At 41.7% G+C, this 16,315-nt stretch overlaps 1 protein-coding gene across 1 annotated transcript in view; it reads left to right on the top strand.

Moving 5' to 3' along the window:
- Positions 1–16,315, top strand: part of GALNT13 (polypeptide N-acetylgalactosaminyltransferase 13) — a 740,598-nt gene that overhangs the window by 195,071 nt on the left and 529,212 nt on the right. The window contains exon 3 of the mRNA XM_029605513.1: positions 11,134–11,300. Coding sequence (XP_029461373.1) covers positions 11,134–11,300 — 167 coding nt within the window. The remainder of the gene's footprint in view (positions 1–11,133; positions 11,301–16,315) is intronic.

Raw genomic sequence — 16,315 nt, forward strand, 5'->3', positions numbered from 1 at the left:
GCCTCTCACTAGTAATGCAGGAGGGAGCTGTCTCAGACTGGTATCAGGGTTAGGGCACTGTGTGCAGGAAGATCACAACACTCCTGGTATTATAGGGATAGGGCACTGTAAGAGATGACTGTAGTAGATTGAATAAAGATCTGATGTTTCTGCTCTCCTCACACCAAACAAAAACAACACACAAGCAGAGAAGCCCTTCTTACAAAGCTGAGCTAGTGAGTTAAGTAGGAGGAAAAGTAAACATACTGGTGCCAGTGTGGCTACTTAAAAAATACACTTACCAACAATCAATTACATATATTTGAACTGTGTACAGTTCCAGCCAGGACCACCTTTCTAAAATGCACAGTGATTGGCAAATTCAACATGCACTAGCATTTCAGGTGCCTGCTAACAAAAATAATAAACAAACAAGTTCTAGTCACGTGAGTGCTGATCATTACATTACTTTTTTTGTCAAGCTTCCAACTGTTTCCATTTCACATCCCCCCAACCATATTGGTAACATCAATAGATAAGAGCACAGCCAGCCAATAGGAATACATACATACATATTCATTCCTAAGTGACCTTTACTGACCTGGGAAGTGTGAACACTTTGTTTCATTTTCTGTTGGTGTTCGTTAGTTTCCAGTTCCATTTCCCATCCCCCCAACCATCACCTCAGTGGTAACCTGGTAACATCAATAGATAAGAGGGCAGCCAGCCAATAGGAACACATATTCATTCCTAACTGACCTTCAGTGACCTGGAAAGTGTTTATTTGTATCATTTTCAGTTAGTGCGCACTAAATCGAGTTAGTGCGCACTAACGGGGAGCTAGTGCGCACTAACTCGAGTTAGTGCGCACTAACACGATTTAACGATTTTTAACGATAAATCGTTAGAATTTCTATTGTATCGTGTTCTATAACGATTTAAGACGATATAAACATTATCGGACGATAATTTTAATCGTTGAAAAACGATTCACATCCCTAAAAGTTTGTCTTTATGTGGATGACACTAAGATCTGCAACAAAGTGAATACGCCAGAAGGTGTAGAGAGAATGAAAATCGATCTAAGTGACACCAAGCCAGTGAGACAACACTTAGTATGCACTTTAGTGATCGAAGGTTTGGCAGTTGAAATTCAATCTAGTAAATACAAAAAAGACCAGAAAAACTGTTCTTACAAGAAGAATAACGTATAAAGACCCACCTAGGACAGTGAAAAGTATATCAACTTTTTATTACAAAGATTTCAAACATTTCTTTATCCAAAATTACATCTCTTTATATAGGATAAAAAACCTGCCCTTTTATCTTTTATCTTTTTTTATTTTTAATTTTTAATTTATTGATTTTCAAATTATTACAAAGCATTTCCATCTTTGTACAGAAAAGAAAATTAACATCATTCAGTCTATAAGAACAATTCCAGAAATCAATCCTTTCTCTAGTCCCCTAATATGAATGTGTGGGTGGGTACATAGAAACTAAATGGAAGCTAGATTACTCTTATATTTTTTATACAAAGTTCATTAAGAAAAATGCACTTAGCTTGCTTATCACAATACCCTTATTTATATTACTAGGTTATTGGACCTTCAATGGGCAATGATGTTATCATCACCCTTCTATGGGAATTGAGCCATGCTCTTAGTTGTTCAGAAGTTGTAAATACATATGTATTATTATTATATTTGATGATACATTTGCAGGGGTATGTAAGTTGGTATGTAGCCCCCATCTCTCTGGTTTCCTGTCTAAGTGTCAGGAATCCCCTCCTCCTCTCCAGCATGCTTCTTGCCAGATCAGCCCATAAATGTTTCCCCCATATTTTGGAAATAGCTCCTCATAATCACACCCATATCCTGTTCGTAGATGAAGGAAAATCAGTAAAGTTGTTCTCCTCGACAATCTCTACTGCAGAAGATTCTAGAAAGTCAGTTAGATTTCCCAAGTGCATTTGGTTTGAATCATCCCTTCTCTCGGCCGAGAAAAGGTAAGAAATAAACCTTATTGAATGATGGAATACTTTCAAGGGGAATCTTTAAAGTTTCATTCAGATATCTTTGTAGGGTTAATCTTGGTTGCTCTCCCAGTATTTTGGGAAAGTTTAGCAGTCTTAAATTGAGCCTTCTTAACCGATTTTCCAAAAGCTCTGGTTTTTTTATTTAAGGTGACACAGTCCTGGATCGTAATCGATTGAACTCTGCATCTCTTTCATTTGAGTTTCAAGCAATTGTGTTTTATCTGATTGCTCCTTAATTCTTTTATCCTGATCCTGAGTTACTATTTCCAACCTTGAAGAAATTAAAGATATCTGACTCATACAACCTTGAAGGGCTAAATTTTGTTGGACCATCAATTTCCATAGGGAGTCCATCGTTACCACAGCGGGTTTACAGGGAGGATTCAGCTCTGTTCTTTGTTCCTTGATGGACGATAATTTAGAGGAAACATTTGAAGTAGGAAACAACACAGCCTTACCTTTGCTGGCTTCATTAGGCTGCAAAATGTCCACCGACATCAGAGCTGTGCCTTGTCCATGTACTGTTGTTTTCCCTCTGTCGGAACCTCCAGTTTCTGCGCCCTCCACGGTCATCAATGGGCTTTCCGCTCCATGCATCTCCGTCGCTAATTCCATCGGTTGGTTAACTGATATTGCCTGTGGAATCCTAGGTGTGGGGGGCCTCAAAGATATTTCCCCAGACAAAGTGGCTGCTTCCCTGCTTACTTCATCAGTGGGGCATGGCCCCTCCCATTTCAGGTAAGCTCTTGCACACTCGTCAATAGTTTTCTTACCCGCCGGAAGTAAGGAACTAGAGGGATATGTCCTCACTTTCCCCTTTCTTTTAGGAGGCATGTAGGTTGAAAAGTAATTTCTTAGAGAGAAAATCTCTGCGGGAGCTTTGAGTGAATGCTGCTAGCAAGTGGCCATCTTGATTCCACCCCCCCCCCCCCCCACCCTTTTATCTTTTAATATAACCTACAAAATACAGATCATATCCAAAAATTCAAATCACATATAGATACAACGGGCACAAACACAGTAAGATCAAAAACAAAAAACACAAACACGATCCTCAAAAAACAAAAACCCAGACAAACTCAAAAGATAATATATAAATATTAAATATACCACAGAACACTTAAATCAAATATAAATACACCCATAACCGATCATCATGGAATACAACAATAAGGAGCCAGATGGTTAAAGATATGCAAAACCCCAGTCAGAGTCTTCTTGATATAATCAAAAAAATAAATAAGAAACCTATATCATTAATGTATTGTAGCTCTACCTATTGATAACCACTCCATATTGTTTATATCTCGACTGTTATCAATGTTCGTACTGAGAGTAAATAACTCCACCACGCCGCTCAAATCATCACCACCACCAGCAGAAAAAAAGATCTATTCATGGGTCAATCTTGCGGAGAAAAAATATCTCCAATTATAGATGGTGTTGATGTATCCAATTGTAGAAAGTATAAATATTCCCAGAGTTATATGTTGGAAACATAAACAAGGCCCACCAAACTAAAAGTGGCCCCAAGAGTGCAATATCGACATAAGTAACTTTAGCAGATCCCAACTTCGACGTATCCCGATGCTGCTGCGTTTCAGCACTGAAAAATATGCTTGCACCAGGGGAACACTTTTACGTCTCAGTAAGCAGTAAGTAGATAATGGCCACAAAAACAGAAATCCTCCCAACTGCAGCATTGGGATACGTTGAAGTTGGGATCAAAAGAATGCCCACCCTAATAAATGTCCCACTGAATATACTTGTCTAAAGTTATCCCCTCCCCATTCTAAATATGTGCCGTGCCATGCTGCTCTGAAGCAGATCTAAAGTTATACCACTGAAATTTGGCTAAATTAGCTAGATAAATAAACCCTCAGAATGCCTCTTATCTGGCTAGATTTTATCCAGATTATGTACTTATCCGGCAAAATCTAGCCGGATAAGTGGCTCAGTATTCAGAAGCTTGCCATTTAGATGGATAACCTGTGAATTATCCATCTAAATGGCTTTGAATATTGACCTCCTTGCAACCTCGGACAAGTCATTTATTCTCTGTTGCTTCAGATAGAAAATTACAGCTAGCTTTACTAAAGCTTTACTCTTATTCTGGTTTTATGGGAAAAATGCTTAATAAATAGGCCTCTTTTTGATAGCAAACCCTCTAGGGGTTACTTTGCCTGACTGTAACTTGCCAATGAAAAAGTATGAGCTAAATCTAACTAGATAAAATGTAGGTATGAGTTTGTAAAGGGATTGCTTTTTTTGTGTGTGCAATGCTTCTGATAAGGCAATGAGAGCAAGCCAAAATGCGGAAGACAGAGGAGATCGTTTATCTTCATTGTTCGGATTTCTTTATATATATGTGAATGTTCCCTAACTCCTGCATAACAGTGACATGAATTTCCTTCTAATTATGACAGGTTGAGATAAGTACCAATTTTTATAGTTTTAAAAAATGCGGATAAATAAAGTGAATGAGTACTGATAATTTTGGCAGTAATGGTATTAAAAAAAAATGGTCAGTGATTAGACAATGAATGCAAGTATCTGAAGCCTGTTTAAAGCCCATTGCAGGCATGAAACAGGGGATTAACCCCATAGTAAATACAGTATCTTGTCTCTGATACCTATTTCTGCTAAACTTTCAAAAAATTCTTTACATTTTTCACATTTCCAGTAAGTGGTTATTTGGGCTCTAATTGGAGTTAGGTTATTGCAGGTTTTTTTTTGCCAGGAATGATAGATTTTTATTTATCTTTTTAATATTCCTTCCTCTCCCACAGAGTAGGTTCATTAAGTGCTTTTGAACTGTTAAATGAGACAGTATGTTGCTCTCAGGCAGGCATTTTTAGTTAGTTTTTTTTTTTTTGGGGGGGGGGGGGCTTCAGAGCTGATACCACAAGTTAAGCCTCTGCAGGTAACATTCTTCACCCAATTGCAGATATTGGTGATATCAGGAGAGTAATTCTGCATATATGAAAAATGCTAATGAGGGACATTGCATGGACAGGATAGTTTACCTTACTAGCTTCCTCCCCCTCCCCTCGTCCCCTCAATAACTTACAATGGAATCAGGCCAAGTGGAAATAAAATGGTTACAGTTTTGTTTTTTTTAATAGATACAGATAAATTCAAATATTCCAGTGCACAAACATGAAACCCTACTCCTTTTGGTCTGATGTTAAATTAATACTAAATGTCATGTAATCATTCCCTGAGCCCTTATATTGCAGCCTGTTACACAACTGCTATTGATCTACCAGATAGACCTGGTCAGTATATGAATTGTCTAGCTTCCCACAGACCTGGCTACATAAATCTGCATTTTCACTAGGTCATTCTGCTCCACCATTCATTTGCAGCTTGCCAGAGAGACCTGGCTGCATATGCTTTTGTTTCCACTAGGCCTTCTAACCAATTTGCAGCCTGCCAATGGGCTCAGCAATGTGTACTCAGTGCAATCCTTTCAGCATGCCGGTGTGCCTGGCTCAGTCTGGTCAATGCGATACTTGCAACCTGCCAGCAGGTTGGGCTGTATTTGCCTGCATTAGTGCTAGGACTTTCATTTTATAAATTTGTCATGCAGGTAGTCCATAGTCCTTCAAGAACTCAAAGCAAATTAAACCAAGCACTTATCCACTGTCAGTCCTAATCCTCCTGTGCTGAAGACAAGCTAGGGCAGCAGCCTCTTCCTTATCCTAACTCCTGACCCATTTGCAGCAGCCTTGTGACAAAAGAAAACTTGCCTCTAATGCATCATGAAATATGTTTAACAAAATGTCAGTTCCAAAATCTGACAGATGTAGTCCTCCCAGCTTAGATTATTAGTTCATATTTCACTACTGTGCCTCTGACCATGGCGACAATTTAGTGATTTCCCAGTTTATTGACTTTCTTCAAGATCAGGAGTAAGCAACTCCAGTTCTGGAGTGCTACAAATGGGTTGTTTTCAGGATATCCACAATGAATATGCATGAGATGCATCTGGAGGCAGTGCATGCAAATGCATCTCATGGATATTCAGTGTGGATATCCTTAAAGCCTGACTTATGTGGCACTCGAGGCCTGGAGTTGCCTACCCCTGTTCTAGATAGCAAGGGAGGAATAACCAAGCTGCCCACATTGGTACAAAACCACTGCTACCTTTAACTCATGGGGTTTGCACCAATAATCAATGCAATACTAAGCTCATAATTTAACAAGGGCAGATGGCATGCCCCACACTCGAGATGCATCACAGCTTTGCTCTCTTCAAGGGCCAGACATGTCCGACCATCAAAAACGTACAACCATTCAACGAACTATAATTTTGTTATGCGCTGAACATTGACAGATCTCTCTGTTTGCTCTGCCATGCTCCAACCCTCTCTCATTTTTACAACTGTGGATCATGGTTTTGACAGCCTTCTTGCAGGTTGCTTGGTTCTGTTGTGATTGTTCTCACCACATTACCTCATACATGCTCCTAAAGCCCTCGTCATTCATTGTTTTGCATGCTACCACTTTCTGTACTGGAAAAAAAAGGCAGATTGTCAGTCATATTATACTTCTTAACAAAAGAATCCAGGCATAGAAAAAATACAAAATGAATGCCTAAACTGTGCAAAATCTTTTATTTCATCAGGAGAATTGAAAAACAGGATTGTCACGAGATGAAGTCCGTGAGGGTAATCGATGCCCTAAATCAGAGATTGTACTGCCCTAGCACTTTGCACCCCTGAGGTTGGACATAATTTGGTTTTGCCCACAGGGTTGAAAGGAGAATGGTGTATATAGAAATGTAGAATTGTCTGGGACTTAGACAAGGGGCAGCTGCAGATATACAAGGCAGCTGCATAAAATCCCCTTGCTTGAAATAAGAGCTTTCCACTTTCTTAACACGAGCTGATAATTGAAGAGGCAAAATACCTGGGCATCCATACAATTCTCATTAGAACACAGAATTATAAGAGCATAAGATATGCCATATTGGGTCAGACCAAAGGTCCATCAAGCCCAGTATCCTCTTTTCAACAGTGACCATTTCAAATCACAAGTACCTGGCAAGTACCTAAATATTAAATAAATCCCATGCTACTAATGCCGGCAACAATCAGTGGCTATTCCCTATTGATTAATAACAGTTTATGGATTTCTCTTCTAGGAATTTATCCAACCCTTTTTTAAACCCAGCTACACTAGTTGTCTTAACCACATCCTCTGGCACGAATTCCAGACTTAATTGTACGATGAGTGAAAAAGAATTTTCTCCGATTTGTTTTAAATGTGCTATTTGCTATTTTCCTCCTAGTCCTTGTATTATCCGAAAGGGTAAATAACTGTTTCATATTTACTCATTCTAGTCCTTTCATGATTTTGTAGACCTCCATCATATCCCCCTCAGCCGTCTCTTCTCCAAGCTGAACAGCCCTAACCTCTTTAGCCTTTCCTTATAGGGGAACCGTTCCATGCCCTTTATCATTTTGGTTGCCCATCTCTGTACTTTCTCCACTGCGACTATACCTTTTTTTGAGATGTGATAACAAGAATTGCATACAGTATTGAAGGTGTGGTCTAACCATTGAGCGATTAGGGGCCTTATGACATCGTCCTGTTTTATTTGCCATTCTCTTCCAAATAATTCCTAACATTCTGTTTGCTTTTTTGACTGCCTTAGCACACTGAGCCAATGATTTCAATGTTATATCAACTATGATGCCTAGATCTTTTTCCTGGGTGTTAACGCCTATAATGGAACCTAACATTGTGTAGCTACAGCATGAGTTATTTTTCCCTAAATGCATGACATTGCACCTGTCCACGTTAAATTTAAGAAGAACATAAGAAATTGTCATACTGGGTCAGACATCAAGCCCAACATCCTGTTTCCAACAGAGGCCAATCCAGGCTACAAGTACCTGGCAAGTCTGCAAACACTAAATAGATATGCTGATATGTGATCTCAAATAAGATAACTTGCACTTAAAGCGGTAAAATAAATTAGATTACTTATTCTATATTCTCTCCCAAAACAATCTTTTGCAGTTGACCCCTATCTTAAGTCCCAGGCAAGTCTACATTTCTATATGCACCACTCTTCTTTCAGCCCTGTGGGCAAAACCAAATTATGCCCAACCTCAGAGGTACAAAGGGCTAGGGCAGTACAGTTCCTGGTTTAAGGCATGAATTAAAATAATTTTAGTAAGGCTTCCAATGAAATCTTCCATAAGCATGTACTTTTAAGAACACACAAATCAACCTGGTTTTCAAACACAAGGTACCTTGTGTTTATCTCATCTAATCTAATCTTTGAATTTTACAGGCTTTTTCATAAAAGCTCAGTGTATTTCAACAAATAATAAAACTACAATAAATATAATAAAGTGTATAACAGCAGAATATAATAAAATCATTAACTTTTCAAAATTTAGATTTTTATTCTATCTGAATTCTAGCTATATTCTGTCCTCCCATTCCCACTTTAACTCAAACAAATTCATCCTTTCCCCTCACAACCACCCGAAAAGTACTCCCAATTGGGCAACCTCCTTTGGCTCACTATTTTGATAGCAGCTGACTGGTGGTGACCCACCCACCGCCTGAGGCTTGCATTCCTTTAACATAGGCCCATGATGATATCATTAGGAGTGGGAAGGTTATGGTGCCATGCCAGAGTCAGGCACCATAACAGCGGGAGCAGGGCCAGCTATGTTCTTCAGCAACAGGGGCAGTTTAGATGGAAAAGTCCGCCCTTGCCACTTTTGCAGATCTTCCCCAAGGCTATCTTCTCCCTCCCATGGTAGGCCTCCCTTTAATTTCAGCCCACGATGTCATCAGTGGGAGGGGTGGGGATACAATCAACATCAGAATTGAATACCATAGGAAGCAGACCAAGGCTGAATATATCCTTTACTGACAGGGGAATCTTGCAATTTACTAATTTATCCATTTAGATTTTAAAATTATCCATTTCAGCGCAATGTCATAAATTACACATGTTATTGACATGCTAGCTATGCACACAGATTCAAAACATACCCCCAAAATGCCCTTTGGAATTCCTATCGTATGTATGCAGCTGGTTTCCTAACCACCTTTTGGGGAATATAATCAAAGCCTGCAAAGGTCTTATTAATATTTATTTTGCATATTTTAAATGTTTATATAGTAACATAGAAATGATGGCAGAAAAGAACCAAAATGGTCCATCCAGCCTGCCCAGCAAGCTTCTTATGGTAGTATCTGCCACGCTGTGCAGGTTATCTCATGCTTCTCTTAAGAGTAGCAACTACTGCTCTGTGCAGTTATCCCCAAACCTTACGATAGCCCATAAAACTTTACTGCTAGCAACATTTTTACTGGGAGATGAGACTTTTTGAAAATTCACATAGTGCTGCAATGATGTGCTTTGCTTCTGGACTTGACCGTAGAAGCAGACCTGTATTTTTTTCCCTTATGTCTACACATCAGTTCCCCAGACCGTAAAAGTCTGAATCAAATTCTCCTTTCCCCTTGCTGTTAAAGCAGAGATCAATGTTGGAGTTGCATCAAAGGTATCAAGGCTTATTGGTTAAGGGAGTAATCGCTGCATCAGCAAGTTACCACCATGCACTCTTTTATTCATTTCTGTTCTCTAACCTTGAGGGATCCACAGTGTGTATTCCATGCCCGTTTGAAATCTTTCACTTTTTTTTGTCTTTTCCACCTCCTCCGGAAGGGCATTCCAGGCATCCACCACCCTCTCAGTGAAGAAATATTTTCTGACATTGGTTCTGAGATGTCCTCCCTGGAGTTTCATTTTGTGACCCCCCTCGCTCTACTGATTTCTTTCCAATGGAAAAGGTTTGATGCTTGTATATCATTAAAACGGCAAACAAAAGAGATGCAGGGAAAAATGTAAGTCCTTGCACGTTAATAAAGGATTACATGAGATACTGAAGTGCAAGGACTTACATTTTTCCCTGCATCTCTTTTGCTTGCCGTTGTGACACCAGAGTGCAGTGAGTTCCTCTGTGCTGTTCTTGTGTATATCATTAAAACCTTTCAGGTATCTGAATGTCTGCATCATATCTCCCCTGCACCTCTGCTCTTCCAGGATATACATATTTACTAGGTCCTTCAGCCTCTCCTCATAAGTCTCCTCATAAGTCTCCTCATAAGTCATTGGGTGGAGACCTCCCACCATTCTGGTCGCCCTTTTCTGGATCTCCTCCATCCTGTCTCTGTTCCCTTTTGAGAGAAGAACTCCAGAACCGAACATATTACTTGAGGTGAGGCCTCACCAAGGACTTGAACAAGGGCATCATCACCTCCTTTTTCTTACTGATTATTCCTCTCTCTATGCAGCCCAGCATTCTTCTTGCTTTAGCTATCGCCTTGTCATACTACTTCACCATCTTCAGAGCGCCAGACACCATCAGCCCAAGATCCCACTCTTTGTCCATGCACATCAGCTTTTCACCCCCCCCCCCCCCCCCCCACATACAGCTGTTTTGGATTACTGCATCCTAAACGTATGACTTTGCACTTCTTGGCATTGAATCCCTTGCACTTCTTGACACTGAATCCCATATTAGACATTATACTTTTAAGTAAGTCATAAAGCAGGTGGACAAAGTACAGTAATCTCCCTGGAGAATCACGGTGGAATGATACCGCAGTTCATACTGCCAAATTCCTCAAGAGATTAAGGTAATAAGACTAATTAGAAATAAAATGGTCCATTTTTACTGAAGTGTGTGCCTAACTATTAGAATTGTCTAACTAGAGCTTTTGTAGCCAAAACTTATTATTGTAGAACATTCCACATACAGTAGAAATGCAATTTCAGTGAATTATTTGCTTTCCTCTTTTGTGTCTTCTACTTCAATAAGAAAGAAATATGGGATTATCTAATTGAAATATTATTATTTCTATTGTATTTTCCTGGTTTTATTTTTAAATACTTAGTATTCTATAGGGAACAATTTGACACAAGGTGACAAAACAATTATTTGGTATAAAATTGAGGATGTGTCTCTGAATCATTCTGATGAGGTGCTAGTCACCATGGACTGCACTGAAATTTGATCATACAATAATTAGAGTACTGGCACTGCCAGAAGCTAAATCTTATATTCTTCTTTTAACAGATGCAAAACAAAAACATACCCTGATGACCTTCCAAATACAAGTATAGTTATTGTCTTTCATAATGAAGCATGGAGTACTCTTCTTCGTACTGTTCACAGTGTTATAAATCGTTCCCCACGTCGCCTCCTCTCAGAGGTAATCTTGGTGGATGATGCCAGTGAAAGAGGTAAGACTCATTTTGGACTAACTGGAGTTTTTCCTGTAATTATAACAATCTATAGTTTAGTCAAATTAGTCTTATCTGCAGTATCTGCTTTTTCTAATTCTTATGCATACTAATAAGATGATCAGTTTGTTGTGTTCTCTGTGAAACATTTCTCTGTAATAATGAGAGTTTAAACACACACTGTATGCACGAGACTTTATTCATTGCACTGTACTGCAAAAGGCTGTATATGTGAATGTTTGGTTATATTTTACAGATGAGAAATGATTTTGTTGATTTACAAATATCTTTTCCTGAGTTTCATCAGATAGTGAACTCAATGGTAACATTTGACAAAAAGAAAATGCCTAACAAATGAGATAAAAAGAGACTCTAGTCACCTTTGCTGGAAATGAATTTCAAGATTCAAGAGAGAAACACTCTTGAAATGCAATCAGTTGAATTGGACTGAAAAGGGCTACTGTCACCCCTGAGAAGTTATCTCCTACTCTTATGCAGACTATATAGTAAAAAGTATGCATTATCTATTATTCATATCCTTCTTGCCTGGATAATTCTGTAAAGATATAAGTACATGATTCTTCCCATCTACTACAATATATGTGTGTGGCGCAAAGCCAAGTGTATGTGTTCCACGGGTAACTGGGCGCTTGTGCAGTGACCAGTCTGTACCCTGTTTTGCTGTGGTGGGGGATGGTCAGGGAGTGTCCCGGGGAGATCTCCTTGCTGCACACACACACAAATATGCCTGCCTTCTCTTTCTGGCCATCATTGGTGATGTGTCATCAACCTGCAACAGCCAACCTAGCAAGCATGGCAGCCAACGCTCCCACCTCCCCAGTGCCCAACAGGATTGTGGGTGGAGATTGCCCCTTCTCCTTCCTCTTCAGGGGATTAGGGTTGCTTCCCATTGGAGGGCACTCACCTTAAGGGCATTGTTCAGTAGAGTGGTTAAAGGAATGGGTGGGTGGTCAGCCTGACCTCTTTCTTCTTCTTCTCAGGGGTTTGGCTAGATTGCTGTTCATGGCAGGCACAGGCCTGCCCTCATACTAAAAAAAAATTATATATTTTTTTTCATTCAGCCCTGGATTGCAGGGCTGGAACATCACTAAAATATATATAAATCTATATGTTGTTTTCAGCAGCAGCAGCTTCTGGGTATCTGGTAGGGATGTGCATTCGGATTGACCGCATATGGAAAACGCAACTCAATATTTTTTTTTAACTTAAAAAAAAGATGGGGCGTATACGAGCAGATTTCCGACATAAATGAACATAGATATGTCGGATACGGCGAATCGCCATGCGCGCGCTTTCTCGCCGCCATTACCTGCGACTCGAGCTCGGAGCCCCGGATTACCTGAAAATGGCGGCGCCCCTGCGGTAACCATGCCAACCTGTCTGACCCTGTCCTGTGAGTCTCAGTGACTCACAGGAAAGGGTGGGACAGGTCGGCATGGATACCGGAACGCAGCGAATCTGCGTTCACCTTTTCAGAGAAGCACTGAATGCAGCGAATCGCGCTGTCATTCCGTGCTTCTCTGAGGATTTCCTGACGAGCCAGCAGCACTATAAAAGCAGCAGCAGCACGAGGACTGACGGACATTGTCAGCGATTCAGTGGGGAGGTGGGATCGGGATCGGGATCGTGCAGGGTGGGCTTAGGCAGGCTGAGGCAGAGAAGATAGCAGAACCCGATTTGATAGACAACACAGAACAGAACCAGATTTGATAGACAACACAGAACAGATTCTTTGTTAGGGAAAAAAAAAAAGAACATTCTTATTGAGTGAGTCTGTACATTTTATCCTGGGCAGTGCCAGGCAGGGCTGGCAGTACTCTGCCTCATATTTGCTATTTTTAAACAGACTTAAAAGCATTCTCCTTGAGTGGTTCAGTGCTGGCTGGGCAGCAGTTCCAGGGCTGGGAGTACTCTGCCTCATATCTACTTTAGTTCTATGTGCACTGCAGTGCACACAGACAGACACATTCCGTGCATTGCCAGGCACACAGTGAGGCAGTGGGCATTGTAAACAGAGTGAACATTGCCCTTCAGCGAGTCTGTTACATTTGCTATTTTTAAACAGACTTAAAAGCATTCTCCTTGAGTGGTTCAGTCCTGGGTGGGCACTGGGCAGCAGTTCCAGGGCTGGGAATACCCTGCCTCATATCTACTTTAGTTCTATGTGCACTGCAGTGCACACAGACAGACACATTCCGTGCATTGCCAGGCAGACAGTGAGGCAGTGGGCATTGTAAACAGAGTGAACATTGCCCTTCAGCGAGTCTGTTACATTTGCTATTTTTAAACAGACTTAAAAGCATTCTCCTTCAGTGGTTCAGTGCTGGGTGGGCAGCAGTTCCAGTGCTGGGAGTACCCTGCCTCATATCTACTTTAGTTCTATGTGCACTGCAGTGCACACAGACAGACACATTCCGTGCATTGCCAGGCAGGCAGTGAGGCAGTGGGCATTGTAAACAGAGTGAACATTGCCCTTCAGCGAGTCTGTTACATTTGCTATTTTTAAACAGACTTAAAAGCATTCTCCTTGAGTGGTTCAGTGCTGGGTGGGCAGTGCCAGGGCTGGCACTGGCAGTTCTCTGCCTCATATCTACTGAAAAGGAAGCTTGTTCTCTGTGCACTCACTGCACACACACAGACAGACACATTCCGTGCATTGCCAGGCAGGCAGTGAGGCAGTGGGCATTGTAAACAGAGTGAACATTGCCCTTCAGCGAGTCTGTTACATTTGCTATTTTTAAACAGACTTAAAAGCATTCTCCTTGAGTGGTTCAGTGCTGGGTGGGCAGTGCCAGGGCTGGCACTGGCAGTACTCTGCCTCATATCTACTGAAAAGGAAGCTTGTTCTCTGTGCACTCACTGCACACACACAGACAGACACATTCCGTGCATTGCCAGGCAGGCAGTGGGCATAAACAGAGTGAAGATTGGCCTTAAGCGAGTCTGTTCAATTTGTTATTTTTAAACAGACTTAACCGCATTGTCCTTGAGTGGTTCAGTGCTGGGTGGGCAGCAGTTCCAGGGCTGGGAGTACCCTGCCTCATATCTACTGAAAAGGAAGCTTGTTCTCTGTGCACTCACTGCACACACACAGACAGACACATTCCGTGCATTGCCAGGCAGGCAGTGAGGCAGTGGGCATTGTAAACAGAGTGAACATTGCCCTTCAGCGAGTCTGTTACATTTGCTATTTTTAAACAGACTTAAAAGCACTCTCCTTGAGTGGTTCAGTGCTGGGTGGGCAGCAGTTCCAGGGCTGGGAGTACACTGCCTCATATCTACTGAAAAGGAAGCTGGTTCTCTGTGCACTCACTGCACTCACACAGACAGACACATTCCGTGCATTGCCAGGCAGGCAGTGAGGCAGTGGGCATTGTAAACAGAGTGAAGATTGGCCTTCAGCGAGTCTGTTCAATCTGCTATTTTTAAAAAGACTTAACCGCATTGTCCTTGACTGGTTCAGTGCTGGGTGGGCAGTGCCAGGGCTGGCACTGGCAGTACTCTGCCTCATATCTACTGAAAAGGAAGCTGGTTCTCTGTGCACTCACTGCACACACACAGACAGACACATTCCGTGCATTGCCAGGCAGGCAGTGGGCATAAACAGAGTGAAGATTGGCCTTAAGCGAGTCTGTTCAATTTGTTATTTTTAAACAGACTTAACCGCATTGTCCTTGAGTGGTTCAGTGCTGGGTGGGCAGCAGTTCCAGGGCTGGGAGTACCCTGCCTCATATCTACTGAAAAGGAAGCTTGTTCTCTGTGCACTCACTGCACACACACAGACAGACACATTCCGTGCATTGCCAGGCAGGCAGTGAGGCAGTGGGCATTGTAAACAGAGTGAACATTGCCCTTCAGCGAGTCTGTTACATTTGCTATTTTTAAACAGACTTAAAAGCATTCTCCTTGAGTGGTTCAGTGCTGGGTGGGCAGCAGTTCCAGGGCTGGGAGTACACTGCCTCATATCTACTGAAAAGGAAGCTGGTTCTCTGTGCACTCACTGCACTCACACAGACAGACACATTCCGTGCATTGCCAGGCAGGCAGTGAGGCAGTGGGCATTGTAAACAGAGTGAAGATTGGCCTTCATCGAGTCTGTTCAATCTGCTATTTTAAAAAGACTTAACCGCATTGTCCTTGACTGGTTCAGTGCTGGGTGGGCAGTGCCAGGGCTGGCACTGGCAGTACTCTGCCTCATATCTACTGAAAAGGAAGCTGGTTCTCTGTGCACTCACTGCACACACACAGACAGACACATTCCGTGCATTGCCAGGCAGGCAGTGAGGCAGTGGGCATTGTAAACAGAGTGAACATTGCCCTTCAGCGAGTCTGTTACATTTGCTATTTTTAAACAGACTTAAAAGCATTCTCCTTGAGTGGTTCAGTGCTGGGTGGGCAGCAGTTCCAGGGCTGGGAGTACCCTGCCTCATATCTACTGAAAAGGAAGCTGGTTCTCTGTGCACTCACTGCACTCACACAGACAGACACATTCCGTGCATTGCCAGGCAGGCAGTGAGGCAGTGGGCATTGTAAACAGAGTGAAGATTGGCCTTCAGCGAGTCTGTTCAATCTGCTATTTTTAAACAGACTTAACCGCATTGTCCTTGACTGGTTCAGTGCTGGTGGGCAGTGCCAGGGCTGGCACTGGCAGTACTCTGCCTCATATCTACTGAAAAGGAAGCTGGTTCTGTGTGCACTCACTGCACACACACAGACAGACACATTCCGTGCATTGCCAGGCAGGCAGTGAGGCAGTGGGCATTGTAAACAGAGTGAAGATTGGCCTTCAGCGAGTCTGTTCAATCTGCTATTTTTAAACAGACTTAACCGCATTGTCCTTGACTTGGTCCGTTCATTTTGTTATTTTAAACAGACTGAGCATTCTTCTTGAGTGGGTCTGTTAATTTAGTTATTTTAAACTGACCGAACATTATTATTGTGGGACAGTGGGCAGTGTTACCACTAGTACTCATTGACATTAAATCCATAATGTC

The sequence above is a fragment of the Rhinatrema bivittatum genome, chromosome 6, assembly GCF_901001135.1.
Source record: "Rhinatrema bivittatum chromosome 6, aRhiBiv1.1, whole genome shotgun sequence".
Taxonomy (NCBI): Eukaryota; Metazoa; Chordata; class Amphibia; order Gymnophiona; family Rhinatrematidae; genus Rhinatrema; species Rhinatrema bivittatum.